Source organism: Bos mutus, chromosome 6 (genome assembly GCF_027580195.1).
Source record: "Bos mutus isolate GX-2022 chromosome 6, NWIPB_WYAK_1.1, whole genome shotgun sequence".
In the NCBI taxonomy this organism is placed as follows: Eukaryota; Metazoa; Chordata; class Mammalia; order Artiodactyla; family Bovidae; genus Bos; species Bos mutus.
The window spans coordinates 21,713,414-21,733,146 of NC_091622.1; the positions used below are offsets into that span (position 1 = coordinate 21,713,414).

A 19,733-nucleotide genomic window follows, 5' to 3' on the forward strand; every position below is an offset into this window, starting at 1 on the left:
CTGCATATAGGTTTCTCAAGAGGCAGGTCAGGTGGTCTGGTATTCCCATCTCTTTCAGAATTTTCCACAGTTGATTGTGATCCACACAGTCAAAGGCTTTGGCATAGTGAATAAGGCAGAAATAGATGTTTTTCTGGAACTCTCTTGCTTTTTCCATGATCCAGCGGACGTTGGCAATTTGATCTCTGGTTCCTCTGCCTTTTCTAAAACCAGCTTGAACATCTGGAAGTTCATGGTTCATGTATTGCTGAAGCCTGGCTTGGAGAATTTTGAGCATTACTTTACTAGTGTGTGAGATGAGTGCAATTGTGCGGTAGTTTGAGCATTCTTTGGCATTGCCTTTCTTTGGGATTGGAATGAAAACTGACCTTTTCCAGTCCTGTGGCCACTGCTGAGTTTTCCAAATTTGCTGGCATATTGAGTGCAGCACTTTCACAGCATCATTTTTCAGGATTTGAAATAGCTCAACTGGAATTCCATCACCTCTACTAGCTTTGTTTGTAGTGATGCTTTCTAAGGCCCACTTGACTTCACATTCCAGGATGTCTGGCTCTAGGTGAGTGATCACACCATCGTGATTATCTGGGTCGTGAAGATCTTTTTTGTACAGGTCTCCTGTGTATTCTTGCCACCTCTTCCTAATATCTTCTGCTTCTGTTAGGTCCATACCATTTCTGTCCTTTATTGAGCCCATCTTTGCATGAAATGTCCCCTTAGTATCTCTAATTTTCTTCAAGAGATCTCTAGTCTTTCCCATTCTGTTGTTTTCCTCTATTTATTTGCATTGATCGCTGACGAAGGCTTTCTTATCTCTCTTTGCTGTTCTTTGGAACTCTGCATTCAGATGCTTATATCTTTCCTTACCTCCTTAGCTTTTCGCTTCTCTTCTTTTCACAGCTATTTGTAAGGCCTCCCCAGACAGCCATTTTGCTTTTTTGCATTCCTTTTCCATGGGGATGGTCTTGATCCCTGTCTCCTGTACAGTGTCACAAACCTCCATCCATAGTCCATCAGGCACTCTATCAGATCTAGTCCCTTAAATCTATTTCTCACTTCCACTGTATAATCATAAGGGATTTGATTTAGATCATACCTGAATGGTCTAGTGGTTTTCCCTACTTTCTTCAATTTAAGTCTGAATTTGGCAATAAGGAGTTCATGGTCTGAGCCACAGTCAGCTCCTGGTCTTGTTTTTGCTGACTGTATAGAGCTTCTCCATCTTTGGCTGCAAAGAATATAATCAATCTGATTTCGGTGTTGACCATCTGGTGATGTCCATGTATAGAGTCTTCTCTTGTGTTGTTGGAAGAGGGTGTTTGTTATGACCAGTGCATTTTCTTGGCAAAACTCTATTAGCCTTTGCCCTGCTTCATTCCGTATTCCAAGGCCAAATTTGCCTGTTACTCCAGTTGTTTCTTGACTTCCTACTTTTGCATTCCAGTCCCCTATAATGAAAAGGACATCTTTTTTGGGTATTAGTTCTAAAAGGTCTTATAGGTCTTCATAGAACCGTTCATCTTCAGCTTCTTCAGCATTACTGGTCGGGACATAGACTTGGATTACTGTGATATTGAATGGTTTGCCTTGGAAACGAACAGAGATCATTCTGTCGTTTTTGAGATTGTACCCAAGTACTGCATTTTGGACTCTTTTGTTGACCATGATGGCTACTCCATTTCTTCTGAGGGATTCCTGCCCACAGTAGTAGATATAATGGTCATCTGAGTTAAATTCACCCATTCCAGTCCATTTTAGTTTGCTGATTCCTAGAATGTCGACGTTCACTCTTGCCATCTCCTGTTTGACCACTTCCAATTTGCCTTGATTCATGGACCTAACATTCCAGGTTCCTGTGCAATATTGCTCTTTACAGCATCAGACCTTGCTTCTATCACCAGTCACATCTACAGCTGGGTATTGTTTTTGCTTTGACTGCATCCCTTCATTCTTTCTGGAGTTATTTTTCCACTGATCTCCAGTAGCATTTTGGGCACCTACTGACCTGGGGAGTTCCTCTTTCAGTATCCTATCATTTTGCCTTTTCATACTGTTCATGGGGTTCTCAAGGCAAGAATACTGAAGTGGTTTGCCATTCCCTTCTCCAGTGGACCACATTCTGTCAGCTGTTGAGGTAGTTCTTATTAGTGATCAGGCACAAGAGCACACACTGGAGCCAGAGCATTGGGTTCAAAACCTGGTTATTCATCTCTGAGTGACCTTGGGCAAGTGACCTATCCCCTCTGGGATTACCTCCTCATCTGTCAAATGGAGATAATAATAGTACCTACCTCATAAAGTTATAGTGAAGATTAAGTATGTCAATATATGAAAATATTACCTGATATATAAGTAATATGTGTTGGCTGTTTTTATTATTATTATTAAAAGTATTGTTAACTAAGAAACTCTTCACTGTATTTATATTTTAGATGGTTGGCATAGATAAAAGCCAAAATTTGGAAACCACAAAAACCCAAGCTGTGATCACAGATGCTGAGGATAATGAGCTAACTGAGCAACAGAGAAAGATATTTTCTCTGATACAGGAGAAAAATGAACTGCAACAAATGTTAGAGAGTATTACAGCAGAAAAGGAACAACTGAAGACTGACCTAAGAGAAAACATTGAAATGGTAGGATTAAGCACTGTACTTTGCAGTACGTTTTCGTCCTTGTGTATTTTAGACTTTTACAGTTTTATTGAGGTATATCTTACATGCCATGTGATAAATGTAACAGATGCAAGTATACAGTCTGATGACTTTTGACAAATATCTCTACTGTGGACTTTGAGTTTTCATCAGGACATGGAACATCACCCTAGAATGTTCCCTTGACCCCTTTTCTACTCAATCCCAATCTTAACCTCTGCCCCATGTAGTCACTATCTTGATGGTTTTTACCTTAATCACATTGTCTCTTGTAGAAATTCATACAAATAGAATCACACGGCATACACTCTTTTGTGTCTTCTTTCTGGGTGTGCGTGCCAAGTTGCTCCAGTCGTGTCCAGCTCTTTGCAACCTATGGGCCATAGCCTACCAGGCTCCTCTGTCTGTGGGATTCTCCAGGCGTGAATCCTGGAGTGAGTTCCCCTGCCCTCCTCCAGGGAATCTTCCCGACCCAGGGATTGAACCCTTGTTTCTTATGTCTCCTGCATTAGCAGGCAGGTTCTTTATCACTAACGCCACCTGGGAACCCCGTGTCTTCTTTCTAGTCTCCTGCTTATTGCTGGGTAGCATTCCATTGTTGGAAAGGCTACAATTTGTTTAGACTTTCTCCTGCTGGTGGAAATTTAGATTCTCTTCACTATTTGGCTATTTTGAATAACGATGCTGTAATCATTCATAAACAAATATTTTTATGGAGATTTTTTTTTTATGTCTCTAGGATAAATATCTAAATGGAATAGCTGGATCATAGGGAGATATATATTTAACTTGCTGAAAATTTACTAGATTGACTTCCAAAGTAGTTGTGCCATTTTATATTTCTGTCAGCAAATTAAAAGAATTCTGGTGACCCCACATCCTCACCAACACTTCACAGTATTGTTGTGTTTAATGGTAACCATTCTGTTGGGCGTGTGCCTCATAGTTTTCATGGCCTTTCCCTAATGACTATAAAGATATTGGGCATCTTTTCATGCTTACTAGCATGAGATTGCTTATTGGCCATTGTTTATCTTTTTATAAATTATTTGCTGTGTCTGTGATATGTAATACTTTTCAGTCTACAGATCTTTTCCATATTTTCTTAAATTTGTTCCTAAATGTTTCTCTTTTATATATGCTGTTGCAGTTTTTTTACTTCATTTTTAATTGTTTATTGTTAATGTTTGCCAATATTTGCAAACCTACTTTAGTATTTTTTTCTAAATTTAGAGACAATATAATGTACCTAGAATGAAATTAATACTTTGAGAAGTTTGCTATAGATCAGAGTAGCACCTGACCTTCTGTGTGGTTTTCTGTGTTTCTTGGGATTGTCTTTTGGTTAGAATTATTGACTGTAAGTAACAATACAGACAAAAGTCATATTCATTTATCAGTCTCTGGCTTGAGATGCTTTTGTGACTTAAGAATGTTAAGTATTCTTAAGAATACTTAAGAATGTTACTGTTTAAGCTTAATAACTTGAATTAGTCCACCTCATGCTACTAAGCAGTGCTGCCATTTTGAGCTTGCTATTAAGCAATGTGTAAAATCAAAGCCATTCCAGCATATGAAAAGACCATAACCATATATAGATATATAGATAAGTGTCTCATATTATCTGTTGTCAACAAAAGCTTAAAAGTGTCTTTTGGCTTAGGGGTAGAAAATGAGCAAATCTCTCATGATAAAATACTAAACCCAGTTCTAATTCTCATGATAGGATTGTAAGGTGAGCAATGAAGAAACAGTACTTAAAAAATCAGATTCTTGGCATTTATATGATTGAAGACTCACTTTTTATATTAATCTTTTCCAATATACTTTGTCATGATCTCTTCATTTTTTGGCTAAAGTAAATTCTGCTTTTTACCTGATTTCTTAAATGTAAGTTAGTACTATTTTGATCTCAACTTTTTAAAAAAAATTCTAGACCATTGAAAACCAGGAAGAATTAAGATTTCTTGGAAACGAACTTAAAAAACAACAGGATATTGTTGCACAAGAAAAGAACCATACCATTAAGAAAGAAGAAGAGCTTTCTAGGACCTGTGAAAAACTATCAGAAGTTCAAGAAAAGCTAAAGGAAAAGGTGACTTTTTAAAGTTATCTTCCTGGTCATTTTTCCTGACTAAAATTTGTACTTTCCAGCAAACCTAAATTGAAATAACCTCTCAGATGAACAGATCTTAATGGACAATATTTTGGACAGTTTCAACTCCTACTGAGATGTTAACCAACATCCTTTGTGACGATTATATTATTCTGGAGTCTTTAGATGGGGGAAGGCCTTCATTTTTCTAAACAAGTCATTTGATATATTCGTTCATCAAGTGCTTATTGAGCACTGCTGTAGCCAGGCACTCTTCTGGGCTCTTGAGATACATTGGTCAACAAAACAAAGATTCTGCCCTTGTAGGGATGCATTAGTCATGCTCTGAAATGTGAGATTCATCTCTACAGTCAGCCCTCTGTATCTGCAGGTTCTGCATCCATGGATTCAACTAGCCACAGATCAGAAATATTCAGAGGAAAAATACAGAAAGTTCCAAAAACTGAAACCCAGAATTGCCACACTTGGGCAACTATTTACATAGCATTTATATTGTATTCAGTACCATATGTAATCTAGAGATGAGTTAAAGTATATGAGAGGATGTGTTTAGGTTATATACAAATAGTTATCGTTTTATAAAAGGGACTTGAGCGTTCATGGATTTTGATAACTGCAGAGGTCCTGGAACTACTCTTCCGTGGGTAACAAGGGATGACTGTATTATCACTTAGATATTGTCAATAAGATGCTATTGTAAAATTTGTAGAAAAGTCTAAGACTCTCGTAATAATTATATTCCCCGAGTAATTCTAAAATGTACCCACTGAGATCTTTCTGTATATTCTAGAAGCAGTATCACATTCATTACAGATAATGTATAGTGATTTCCATTGTGCTTCTGTATATTTTTTCCTAATATGGATTCTCTTAATTCTCATCCCTTTTACTATAACCTAATTGAATATGTTAAAACCTAATTTCTATTTCATATTCCTCCTAAAGGAGGGAAATCATTGAGCTTATGTAAAAGTTAATGCTTCTTTGTTTGTTTGGGCCACTTCATATGGCCCTCACTAGAAATGGAAGTAAATTATTCAAGTTCTTAAGAGACGTGGCATTATAGTTATTTGGCACAGTGATGTCTGCATATTTAATTAATCTCTTTTGTTTTTTAGTTTTTCTCATTTTCACATTCTTCCTTGATTAACCTAGTGGCACTATATTAGTTTCCTAGGGCTTTTGTATCAAATTACCATAAACTTGATGGCTTAAAACAACAAGAATTTATTCTTTCACAGTTCTGCATCTTAGAAGTTCACAATCACAGTGTTGGCGGGACCAGGCTCCCTCCGAAGGCTCTAGGGAAGAATCCTTTAATTTCTCTTCCTGTCCTTGACTCCCAGCTGATGCTGGTGTTTCTTGGCTTATAGCTACTTCCTCCAGTCTCTGCCTCCATCTTCTCTGTGTGTCCTCTTGTCTCTTATAAGGACAAGATTTAGGATTTAGGGCCAACCTTAATCTAGGAGGATTCCTTCTCAGTCCTTAACTGATCACATCCACAGAAACCCTGTTTTCAAAGAAGATCAGGTACTCGGGGTCTGGGTAGACTTGAATTTGGTGTGGGATGCTATTTGACCCACTAGACATTGTACCTAGAAGGCTATTTTACTTTTAATGCCCCTTGTCTGCTTATTTTGGAGTAGTCGGCAAGGCTGTGATCATGATTATTTCAGTTTGCAAAGTAGATTTTACATAAGAATTTTAAGAGAGTATAGACAAAATAGTAATTATAAAAACTGTATTTCTTAAGAGCCAACAACTGCAAGAAAAACAGCAGCAACTGCTTAGTGCACAAGAAGAGATGAGCGAGATGCAGAAAAAGATGAATGAAATGGAAAACTTAAAGAATGAACTAAAGAACCAAGAATTAACATTGGAACGTATAAAAATTGAGAAGATAGAGTTAGCTCAGAAACTTCATGAAAATTGTGAGGAAATGAAATTCATAACCAAAGAAAGAAATGATCTAAAGAAATTACAGGAGTCATCTGAAGTAGAGAGAAATAAGCTTAAAGAACACATAAGAGAGATTGAAGCTACAGTAAGTCACGGCTTTTTCTTTCATCTATTAAATGTTTCTTTAAAGACTGAGTCGATTGGAAAGGGGGAGGCAGTGGTGGATGATGTTCTTACAATTATTCTTTAAATTTCACTTCCTAATAAAGGGTCTAGAAAGAAAAGAAGAACTACAGATGGCCCACCTGCATCTACAGGAACACCAAGAGACTATTGAAGAACTCAGAAGAACCATTTCTGAGAAGACAGCTCAGATAGTAAATATTCAGAAGAACTTAGAAAAATCCGGAACTGAACTGCAAGAAAAGGTTTGTCCTTCCTTCTTTCCATCCTTTCTTTTTCTTTCCCTTTTCTTTCTCCTTTGAAGGAAAGATAGGTAGTGAATGGGTTATAATTAATTCATTTATTGAGTAATATTTGTTGAGTTTTTAATGTATCGGGTACAGTCCTGGATTATAGAAATAAAGTGGGAACAAGGTGGACAGATCCTCTGCAGTCATAGAACTTATTTTGTAGTGGAAAGAGATTATCAACAAATAAGCAATCAAATGAATAGGATAATTTACGATAATAACAAATGCTATGGAGAGAATGAAACATACACTAGACCAACCTATGTTAAAAGCCTGTTGTGTGCTCAGTATTGAGACTGTGGATATGAATAAGACATTGCTCTTTTTCCCCAATATGAGCATATAAAAAACATTCTCAATTCCAATTTGATAAATGCAGAAATATGACAGTAACATTAGTGATCATGGAAAGAGGAAATCAATCTTTACACATAAAAAATTTGTTAAGTAGCATTAGAATTAATCTGAGAATGGGGCCATTCATTTATTGGGATATAATCTGCTCAGCTCTGAATTTTCTCCGGTTGTATTTGAGAACTAATATAGAAATGAATCAGTGAAATGGAACTAGTAGAGCAATGAATCAGAACTAGTATAGAAATGAATCCAGAATCACTGCAGATGGTGACTGCAGCCATGAAATTAAAAGACGCTTACTGCTTGGAAGAAAAGCTATGACCAACCTAGACAGCATAATAAAAAGCTGAGACATTACATTGCCAACAAAGGTCCATCTAGTCAAAGCTATGGTTTTTCCAGTAGCCATTTATGGATATGAGAGTTGAACTATAAAGAAAGCTGAGCACTGAAGAATTGATGCTTTTAAACTGTGGTGTTGGAGAAGACTCTTAAGAGTCCCTTGGACTGCAAGGAGATCTAACCAGTCCATCCTAAAGGAAATCAGTCCTGAATATTCTTTGAGAGGACTGATGCTGAAGCTGAAACTCCAATACTTTGGCCACCTGATGCAAAGAAGTGACTCATTTGAAAAGACCCTGATGCTGGGAAAGATTGAAGGCAGGAAGAGAAGGGAACGACAGAGGATGAGATGGTTGGATGGCATCACCAACTCATGGACATGAGTTTGGGCAAGCTCCAGGAGTTGGTGATGGACAGGGAGGCCTGGCATGCTACAGTCCATGGGGTTGCAAAGAGTTGGACGTGACTGAGCAACTGAACTGAACTGATAGAAATTAAGCATGCAGCTGATTGGATTAATAATTTATTGGTAAAGTGTACTTTGGGTATAAACGGGAGAAGAAAGAAAATTATGACAGAATATGACTAGCAGTCATGAATAGTTTGAGTAGGAATCAAGGGAAAGTGAGTAAATAGGAGATTGTGGTCCGTGGTAGGCCATGAAGGTTTAAAATCACTTCCGTTGCTATGGAGAATATCCTCATCTTTTCCCTTTAAAAATTATGACAACAATGTCTAGATAGTACCCTTAGTATTATATGAATATCACAAGATCCCAGTGCTTCATGAGGAACGGGAGCTACTTCCTAATGTGAAAGAAATCACTGCTACTCAGGAAGCAATGGATGAACCAGAGCTGTTGAAAGAACAATCCAAACCAAAGATTCAACAACACTAGCAAGAATAGAAATGGAAAGTCTCAGGATGGCTGCAAAACTTCAAGAAAGTCACAAGGAAATAAAATCTCTCACTAAGGAAACAGAATATTAAAATGACAATAGAAGCACTTTAGATTGAATGTGACCAACTGAAGAGATGAGAGAAACTTTGGCTAAAGTATGTCTCATCCTTTCCTCCCATTTAATAAGTGTTTTATATTTTATAAGTGAGAAAGAGAGCATTCATAGTTATAATATTCCTACCAGTTTTCTTTAAGTGTCTCTTAATTACGAAGTGATTGGAAATAGAACAACTAAAAACTGCTCATAAATACTAAGAAACTATGGATAATGAAGGAAAATGTTTCAGGGAAGAGACTTGTTTTCTTAAGTATTGAAAATGATTTAGAAAAAGCAGTGTTAAATTACAGGAAAGGATAAAGTCAAAAACACTGTTTTCTTTCTGTGTTTAAACTTATTTCTCCAGCATCCCATAGGCATTACCATTTCCCTCACCGATCCAGTCAGAAATCTGAGAATCAACCCTACTACTATCCCTTCCTCCCCACTCCCTCTATAATCCAAGAATCAAAACCTTGTCGATTTTAAGGCATGTGCCTATGTGTGAAATCCTCCCACTCTTCTCCATATTCTGTCATAATTTTCTTCTCCAGTTTACATCCAAAGTACACTTTACCAATACCCTAATCCAAGCCAGGATTATTTCTCTCTGGCTTTCCTGCAATAGCCTCCTAACTGGTCTCTCCATTCATTTCATACTTCTGTAATTCATTCCCCATTCTGTGCCAAGGTGATGTTTCTTCTTAAAACTTTTTAATAGCTTATTATTGCTCTTGAAATACAGACTAGTGTCTGTATTTCACATGATCCTGGATCCCAGACCTTGCTGGTTTCTACCCCTGTTTCATCTACTCTTCCTCCTGTTCATTGTGCTCAGGCAACTCTATAGTCTATTGCTCTTCCACGTCGCACAGCTTTCAGATGGTCTGGTCTTCCTTCCTGTAGTATTTCCATACTCCTCTTTGCCTAACAACTGCTCTCAGCCTTTAGATCTCAACTGAAGCTTTCCATCCCCCAGGAAGCCCTTCCTAATCACTCAGAATAGATTAGGTTTGCCACTGGTACCCTGAAATAACCCACCACCTCTGTTTGGTTAAGATTTGATATAATATGTATTTTTCCTTCTAAAATGTGTAAGTCTCAAAAAGGCCGATCATGTAAAGTCTCATTTACCATTTCATCTCCAACTTCTAATATTATAGGATACTGACAACACAGTGAATATTCAATAAATGTGTTAAATATCTGAATAATGGAAGAGTGGGTGAGAGGAAATACTGTTCTGGAAATGAGCCGTTAAATCCCTGATTTAATTGTTTTAGAAAGCATCCTTGTTTCTTTTCCCCAAAAATGAAGTAAAGTATCTCTGGGTATCAACTGTATCATTTTATGATTCTCTTTAGATCCAAACATCTCAAGACAAACAAGAACAGTCCTTCGATATGAAAGAAAAGGACAGTGAGACTAAGAAATTAATGAATGAGATGGAGCAATTGAAGGAGCCATTCAAAGATGCAGCACTACTAAAGCTAGAAATGGAAAAGCTCGAATTGTCTGAAAGACTTCAAGAAAGTCATGATGAAGTGAAAGCTGTAGCTAAGGAGAGAGCTGACCTTCAGAGGCTACAGGAATTTCTTCAATCTGAAAAGAGCCAACTCCAAGAAAACTTAAGAGAAATGACAGCTAAAGTATGTGTCATTCATTTTCATGTGTGTGTGTGTGTTAATATTCTGTAAGCAAATATGTTGGTAAAAACTAAACCTTTGGGGAAAAGGAATTCGTCACCATGTAATGATTATAATGTTTTCAAATTTTCTTGCAATTTCCTTTAATAATAAAGCAACTAGAAACTGAAGAGAAACTTAAAGTTGCTCACTGTCACCTAAAAGAACAAGAGGAAATTATCGGTAAACTGAGAGTGGATCTATCAAAGAGAGAAACTGAAATATCACATATTCAACAGGAATTAGAAACCACAAATGATAAATTACAGAAAAAGGTAAAATGGGAGTAAAGGAACAGGGGAAGCAAATTTAAGGGAGGTAGCTAACTAGATTACAAAGACTACTGTTTACTTACTAAATTGTTTTAGAAAGCATCCTAAATTTTTTTCCTTAAAAAAAATATATATACATATACATATATAAGCACATTTTTATGTGTGTTTGTGTGCAAGTATATTTTTGGCTTTTTCTTTTTTAGACTCAAGAGCTTTATGAGAAACAGTTTATTACTGTCAAAGAAATCAGTGAGACTCAGGAAAAAATGAGTGAACTGGAACAGTTAAAGGAACACCTCAAAGCCAAAGACTCATCACTACAAAGAAAAGAAAGTGAGAGGCTCAAGTTGACTGAAAAACTTCAAGGAAGTCAAGAAGAATTAAAAACCATAATTAAGGAAGAAGATGAACTGGAAAGGGTACAGGAGGCCCTTCAAAAGGAAACAGACCAACTCAAAGAAAACACTAAAGAAATTGTAGCTGATGTAGGTTTCCCTCTTTTGATGTTTTTTGGTTATAAAAGTAGTGTTAAGGTGATAATGATGATGTTCACTATTAAGTTAGATTAATTTTCCTCGAATCATAAAGGAACAGAAAATCAAAGCAGAACTAAAAGCTACTTATATCCTTCTGAAGGAGTACCAGGAAACCATTAATGCATGGAATAGTTCAGAGAAGACAGATCAGGGAACAAATATCCAGAGAGGTTTAGAGAATTCAGATACTGACAGGCAAATGTAGGTCTCATATTGTTTAGAAAATGACATCCTATTATTGTGTTCTTCATATCCCTTAAGGAAGAAAATAATACATACGTTAAACTAAAATATGAAGATGATTGGCATAATTTTAGAAACAGTTGTTTTTCCTAATATTTTCTGCCTATGTCCTAACTTGCTTTATAATTTTCACAGATTCAAGAACTTCAGGAAGAAGAACATCAACTTCTTGAGATGAAAGATGTCAGTGAGACTTGGGAAAAAATATGTGAAATGGAAAACTTGAAGAAGCAACTTGAGGCCCAAAAGTCAACTCTAGAAAATACAGAATGGGAGAACATCAAGTTAACTCAGAGACTCAATGAAAATATTGCAGAAATAAGATCTGTTACAAAAGAAAGAGATGACCTTAGGAATATGGAGGAGACTCTCAAAGTAGAGATAGACCAGCTCAAGGAAAACCTAAGGGAAACAATGAGTAGAGTGAGTTACCATCTTTCACCCAACTTGTAAATATGAAATCGTGTCCTAAAAGAACTGTGATTGATAGAGTTGGTGGAGATGTAAAAATGGTCCAACCGTTGGGGAAAACTGGAGGGATGGATATGTGGTGGTGGTGGTTGTTCAGTCTGACTCCTTGCGACCCCATGGACTGCAACATGCCAGGCTTCCCTGTCTTTCACCGTCTCCCGGAGCTTGTTCAAACTCATGTCCATTGAGTTGATGATGCCATCTTACCATCTCATCCTCTATCATTCCCTTCTCCTGCCTTCTATCTTGCCCAGCATCGGGGTCTTTTCCAGTGAGTTGGCTCTTCAAATCACATGGCCAAAGTATTGGAGCTTCAGCTTCAGCATCAGTCCTTTCAGTGAATATTCAGGGTTGATTTCCTTTAGGATTGACTAGTCTTGATCTCCTTGCTGTCTGAGGGACTCTCAAGAGTTTTCTCCAACACCACAGTTCAAAAGCATCAATTCTTCTGCATTCAGCCTTCTTTATGGTCCAATTCTCATATCCATACATGACTACTGGAAAAAACATAGCTTTGACTATACAGACTGTTGTTTGCAGTAACCCCCAAAATCCAGTTATTGCTGTTTATCTGCACACATTAGCATACTTGTGCAAAGATGTTTATAGACAGATATTCATTGCAGCAAGTTGCAATAACAAAATTAAGCAACCCCCCTCACCAATAGGAAAATCCTCACTGTCCATTAGACTGGTTGAACAAAAATATAGCACATTCAGACCATGGAATACCAGCACATAGGTAAAAAATGAGATAGAGCTGATTAAAAAGTTTCCGATGGGAAAAAGGAGTATTTAGAATATACTGACATCCAGAAGTTACTTTCAGAGGATGAGAACTGAGAGGCCCAAGGAGGAAGGGGAAATTTTTACTTCTTACCCTATGCCTTTCGTACATATTGTTGAATTGTATTATTCTGAATGTATTATTTTTCTTTCTCTAATAATAAAGGACCTGGAAAGACAAGAGGAACTAAGAATTGCCCAGATGAATCTGAAAGAGCACAAAGAAACTATCGATAAACTCAGAGGAATTGTTTCAGGGAAAACAGATGAAATATCAAATATCCAAATGAATTTAGAAAACACAAATACGGCCTTAAAAGCACAGGTATTTCTTATAATATCTAAGTAACTGAGAGTTTGAATCAGGTCTTTTGTGTTATAAAACAGGGTATGAGTTGTCAAATATTGAAGATAAGTAGAGATTTTCCTATTTAATTTAGAAACTATTTTTTAACTTTCTCTCTGTATCTGTCTATATCCTAACTTACTGTTTGATTATCTCAAGGTCCAAGAACTTCAGGAGAAAGAACATCAACTTCTTAAGGTGAAAAATGATCTCAGGGAAAATATGTATCAAACAGAGCAATTGAAGAAGCAATTAGAGACTCAGAATTCAATCCTGGAAAGCATAGAAACAGAGAAGTTAAGGCTGACTCAGAAACTCCATGAAAATGTTGAAGAAATAAAATCTGTTACTGAGGAAAGAGATGACCTAAGAAGAATGGAGGGAACCCTCAAAATGGAGCGAGATCAACTCAGGGAAAGCCTCAGAGAAACAAAAGCTAAAGTAAGTTACACTCATTCCTCTTGCCAGCAATTTAATATGATGTTTTCCTTATATCAGTGAACCCTTCTTTGAAATGAGTGGTACTTTTGGTGAGAGTTAACAGGATACCACCTTTTAGGCAGGTAATTTGGTATTATTTTTGAAAATTTTAAATTCTGTAACCAGCATTTTCTTTATGGGCTTTACCCTACATGTACATTTGCTCAATTGTTAAGATAAAGAAAAAGCAAATATGTGTGCGTGTGTGTGTATTCATAACACAAACATATAAGCATACATACCATAAAGTTGTTCGTTACAGCAATTTGTGATTTTAAAAAAGATAGGAAATAACCTAAATGTGCATCACAAGGAAACCGAATAAATATATGCAATATGTCCCAGGGGTGGAGAAGGAAATGGCAACCCACTCCAGTATTCTTGCTTGAAAAATCCCATGGACAGAGGAGCCTGGTGGGCTACAGTCCATGGGTACAGAGAGTGGGCCACGACTGAGCACATGTCCAGGTAGCACAGTGGGAAAAGAATCCACTGCCAATGCAGGAGATGCTGGAGATACAGGTTCAATGCCTGAGTTGGGAAGATCCCCTGGAGGAGGAAATGGCAACCCAGTCCAGTATTCTTGCCTGGGAAATCCCATAGACAGAAGACCTGCTGGGCTACAGTCCATGGGATCGCAAAGAGTTGGACACGGCTGAGCGACTGAGTGTGCGCATACAGTATATATGCAACCCCTAAAAAACGAAATAGATTTGAATGTTCTAATATGAAAGCCCAAAGTAAACCTTAGGGGGAAAAGCAGGTTGTAGAAGAGCACATGTATAGCATGCTCGCCTCTGAAAAATGTGAGTACACTGTGGGGAGGTGAGGCCAGGGGAAGGGAAAACCTACAGTTTTCTAACAACCTCAAAGATGTGGAGGAAGAAATAAGAAATTTATCATTTTTACTAAGAAAATATCGCTTTCATTAAAAAGAAAGTAGTTAACACTAAGCTATGTTGTTTTTTGTGTTTTTTTTTTTTCCTATTAAGGATCTGGAAAAACAAGAAGAACTAAGAATAGCTCACTTGCATCTGAAGGAGGACCAGGAAATTATTGATAAACTCAGAGGGATTGTCTCTGAGAGGGCAGAAGAAATATCAAATATGCAAATGGATTTAGAAAATTCAGATGCTAAATTACAAGAAAAGGTATTGAGGGGGTCATGGGGCTTATATGTTCAAATACCCGATATATTCCTAGAATAAAAAGTAATACCTAAAATCTTTGAGGGATATAAAACACTTCAGCCACATTAGAAAGCAGCTTGGTAGTTTCTACTAACCCTGACCCATATACCTGCTTGTGGCCCAGAATTTTCTCTCCTTGGGTATGTACCTAAGGAAAAAGATGCATTCTTCCACATAAAGACATACAGGAGTGCTCACAGTAGCTGCAATCATAATTGTGAAGAACTGAAAGCAACCCATATGCCTATCAACAGGAGAATCGATATTTACATTGTGATGCGTAAGTTTAAAAGTAGGCAAACGAGCTTATGTTTGCCACAGGGTAAGAGTGAGGGGAAAGGATAGTTAGGGAGTTTGGGATGGACTTGTGCACACTGCTATATTTTATTTTATTTTATTTTTATTTATTTTAATTGGAGGTTAATTACTTTACAATATTGTATTGGTTTTGCCATACATCAACATGAATCCGCCACAGGTATACACTGCTGTATTTTAAATGGATAACCAACAAGTTCTTATTGTATAGCACAGGGAACTCTGCTCAGTGTTATGTGGCAGCCTGGACGGGAGGGGAGTTTCGGGGAGCATGGATACATGTTTATGTGTGGCTGAGTCCCTTTGCTGTCTACCTGAAACTGTCAGAACATTGTTAATCAGTTTTACTCCAATATAAAATATTTAAAAGACAACAAATAAAATTTTTTAAAAAGCAGACAAACTGATCTGGGATGAAAAAGGTCAAAATAGTGATTTGTTCTAGGAAGAGCACACAGGTAAAGTAAGTGTTCTATATTTTGATCTGAGTTTTAGTTATATAGCTGTCTGCATATGTTGAGTATAGCTGAGCTGTATACATGTAAGATTATATGTAGTCATGTATATTATATCACAAAAGACACTAAATCCTGTATGAAATTATACAGCACATTAATGAGTAAAATGGGATAACTATTGTCTTAATCAGTTTAGAAACTATTCTTAATCCTTCCCTAAAAAATTTCCAATTAATCCTAACATGATTATCTTAAGGTCCAAGAACTGAAAGCAAATGAACAGAGACTTTTTAAGTTAAAAGAAGAAATTAGTGAGACCAAGAAAAAAATGTGTGACATTGAGCAACTGAAGAACGAATTTAAGTGCCAGAGTTTAACTATGAATAAAATAGAAATGGAGAACTTAAACTTGGCTCAGAAGCTTCATGAAAACCTTGAAGAAATGAAATCTGTAATGAAAGAAAGAGATAACCTAAGGGGACTGGAAGAGACCCTCAAACTGGAGAGAGACCTACTCAAGGCCGACCTGCAAGGAAGCACAGCTAGAGTGAGTTGTCCTCCTCCTTCCTGCCAAATACCTGTTTTTATTCTAAGAAGTTTGAAAATAATTGATGCTATTCATGAAAATTTAAATGTTATAACCTTTCAGGGAGACAGTTTGACAATAGTATTTTAAAAATCTATCAACAGAGACATTTGCTACAGCAGTTTCACTTGTAGGAATTTATCCTACCAGTATATCCACATATACGGGCAGAAATACAACCGCATTCACTGCAGCACCATATGTGATGAACAAAATCAGAAACAATCCAAGTGTCTGTCAGTAAGGCACTGGATAAGTGGGGTTCGTCTGTATAGTGGAAAACTAAGCATAAGAATAGGACACTCTTTACATGATACTGACTTAGAAAAATATCCAGATGGTACGAAATGTGGAAAATAAGTGGCCGAGTTGAGCATGTTACAGGACTGGGATGGGTGGGGCTAGGGTCAGGGCCTTAGACTGTATGTCCTTCTGAACTATTCTAATTTGGCAGTGGCATGTTGGTTATTTCTAACTATGAATATGTATTTTTTAAGATTTGGTTTAGCTAGTTCATTGTTAAGAAAAGGTAATCTGCCTTAGGTCATATTTCTCAATTTCTTCTGATAACAAAGGAACTGGAAACACAAGAACAACTAAAAATTGCTCATATCCGTTTGAAAGAACACCAAGAAACTATTGATAAATTGAGAGAGAGAGTTTCAGAAAAGACGTTTCAGGTTTCAAATATTCAAAAGGACTTAAATAAATCAAAAGATGAATTTCAGAAAAAGGTATGTGTTGTTTTGTTCTTTGAGGGAACATGTGCATGCTAAGTCACTTCAGTCGTGTCCAGCTTTTTGCGACCCCATGGACTGTAGCCTGTCCACGGGATTCCCAGGCAAGAATACTGGACTGGGTTGCCATTCCCTTCTCCAGGGGGTCTTCCTGATACAGGGATTGGACCCTGTGTCTCTATGTCTCCAGCCTTGGCAGGCGCATTCCTTACCACTAGCACCACCTGGGAAGCCCCTAACTCTGGGGGAATAACTGTCCAAAATTATTTATGAAATGAGAAAGGACATAGGTACAGATATGTCTGTATAAATATATACGTATGTATACCATAAATAGACACTCTTTTACTTTCTTTAAGGAATTCTGTTTGTATTCTAACTTGTTTTATAATTATGTCAAGATACAAGAACTTCAAAGAAAAGAGCTTCAACTTCTTAAAATGAAAGAAGATGTCAGTAAAACTCATAAAAAAGTGAATGAAATGAAACAATTGAAGAAGCAGTTTGAGGCCCAAAGTTTATCTATGCAAAGTGTGGAAATGGATAATTTGCATTTGACTAAGAAACTTTATGAAAGCCTTGAAGAAATAAGAATTGTAGCTAAAGAAAGAGATGAGCTGAGACAGATAAAAGAGTCTCTCAAAATGGAAAGGGACCAATGCAGAGAAAAATTAAGAGACCTGATAGCTAGAGTGAGTTCAGAATCATTCCCTATCTAGTAACTATGAGAATCAAGCTTTTTTTGGAAAGCATGACAATATTTTGTTGTGTATTTATGTCTACAAACAGTAAAGGATAATGAAGGAAACTTAACTATAGTTTTCACACAAATAGAAAACGCAGTTTTAAAAAGAAGCCAAAATATTATTCAGGAAATACCACATTTTTTGTTGTTACGAACTTTTTAAAATAGAAGTATACTATATATACAGTATTATATGTTGTAATATACAGTATAGTGATCCACAATTTTTAAAGAGTATACTCCATTTATAGTTACTGTAGAATATTATCTGTTCTCCATACTGCACAGTATTTCTGGGTAGCTAATTTTATACGTAATAGTTTGTACTTCTTAATCCCTTAGCCTGGTATTGTCTCTTTCCCCTTCTCTCTCCCCTCTGGTAACCACTAGTTTGTTCTCTATATTTGTGAGTTTGCTTCTTTTTTGTTAAATTCATTAGTTTGTTATATTTTTTAGATTCCACATGTAAGTGATATCATACAATATTTGTCTTTATCAGGCTTATTTTACTTGGCATAATACCCTCCAAGTCCATCCATGTTTTTTGTAAATGGCAAATTGTAGTTCCTTTTTTGTGGCTGAGTAATATTCCATTGTGTACATGTTCCACATCTTCATCTATTCATCTGTTGATAGATATCTGGGTTGCTTCAGCATCTTGGCTATTGTAAATAGTGCTGCTGTGAACATTGGGGTACATGTATCTTTTCAAATTAGTGTTTTTGTTTTGCAGAAAATACGTTTTTAATTCTCTAGTTTTAAAAAAAAAAACAAAAAATGTTAAATAAAGCAGACTATTTCCTTCACTGTAGTTTTTTAAAGGATTTCTAAGCCAAGTAATCGCATTATTCTCAGTGGAGAAATATTTGAAGGATTATAAAAGATTAAATATTTGAAGGATTTATAAAAGATTAAATATCTCATTTCTGTGCTTCTGCCTGGTAGAGTTTTAAACATAGGCTCTTGTTAGTGAGTTTTGAAGGAAAAAAGACAAGTATAAATAAGGAAGTTCTTGTAATATGTATTTATAAATATTCACATATGTTAAAGAACCTGAGTCACTCTATAAAATTCAGATGAATAAGAAATTGTATAAAATCTATAAAAAATCTTTTTTATTCTCATATTTCATTTTCATGTTCATCATTATCTTCTAGTAAAGAAATAGTGGAAAGTAATATCATTTGTAATCTCAGTAGAAATATCAGACACTTGGAAATCATCTTTAGTGGGCCCTAACTAAATTTATAAAGAGACGAAATGTATTCAATAAATATTTATTGAACAATATTTTATTTTGCACTTTTAATCAGAAATACAAAATATAAACAGGGTATGAATTTTCTGTTCCAAGGTTCTGGAAAGAATATATCAGTAGGACTTAGAGCACCATAAGTTATATACTTGGTTTTGCTTGCATATCGAGTTGGCAGCAGTGATTCTAAGGCAGAAATTTGGAAGAGTAGGAACCAGGAAATATATCTAAAATCCAATTTTCAACTATAAGTAGTAAAGGAACAGTTCCTATCTTCCAAAATTATGTGGTTTTGCCACTTTTAGCGATGACTTGAGGTCACTCAAGACTTACTGATACTGTTATTTATTTTCTGAGTATTTTTAAGACTACTTTAAGTTAGATGTGTTATGTTTAATTCTATTATAGAAAAGATATTAAAATGTAGTCAAAGTATATGATTAGACATATGTGAATATAGTTACAGCTGAAGTCTTGCTGATTTCTTTCTATCAAAGCAGGATCAACAGAACCACCAAGAGGTAAAATATGAAAAAAGGTTACTATGTGATGGAAACCAACACCTGATAGGAAGCCTGAGAGAAAAGTGCTGTAGGATAAAAGTAAGTGTTCTCCTGTTAAAGTTACAAATGAATATTTGTACGCTTCCAGAGGTCTAATGTGGATTGAATAGATAATGCTCAATACTTTTCTAAACTTTATAATCTAGCACTAGTATGTACATGTATACATAGATACACGCATACACCACACGCACAAAACAGAGGAGTTTGTGATCATCAGGCT

General features: G+C 36.3%; 1 protein-coding gene across 6 annotated transcripts in view; it reads left to right on the top strand.

The window, feature by feature from the left end:
• The window catches only part of CENPE (centromere protein E), an 82,286-nt gene that overhangs the window by 40,145 nt on the left and 22,408 nt on the right, over window positions 1-19,733 (top strand). For 2 of the 6 annotated variants that reach the window (XM_070372064.1, XM_070372066.1), the window contains 14 exons: window positions 2,430-2,633; window positions 4,588-4,746; window positions 6,521-6,811; window positions 6,936-7,094; window positions 10,201-10,485; window positions 10,638-10,796; window positions 11,000-11,281; window positions 11,711-11,998; window positions 12,999-13,157; window positions 13,338-13,619; window positions 14,651-14,809; window positions 15,881-16,171; window positions 16,786-16,944; window positions 19,445-19,549. In XM_070372064.1, coding sequence (XP_070228165.1) covers window positions 2,430-2,633; window positions 4,588-4,746; window positions 6,521-6,811; window positions 6,936-7,094; window positions 10,201-10,485; window positions 10,638-10,796; window positions 11,000-11,281; window positions 11,711-11,998; window positions 12,999-13,157; window positions 13,338-13,619; window positions 14,651-14,809; window positions 15,881-16,171; window positions 16,786-16,944; window positions 19,445-19,549 — 2,982 coding nt within the window. Of the gene's footprint in view, window positions 1-2,429; window positions 2,634-4,587; window positions 4,747-6,520; window positions 6,812-6,935; window positions 7,095-10,200; window positions 10,486-10,637; window positions 10,797-10,999; window positions 11,282-11,710; window positions 11,999-12,998; window positions 13,158-13,337; window positions 13,620-14,650; window positions 14,810-15,880; window positions 16,172-16,785; window positions 16,945-17,348; window positions 17,640-19,444; window positions 19,550-19,733 lie in introns of all 6 variants that reach the window. The other 4 variants (XM_070372069.1, XM_070372065.1, XM_070372067.1 and 1 more) reach the window with 4 other exon arrangements.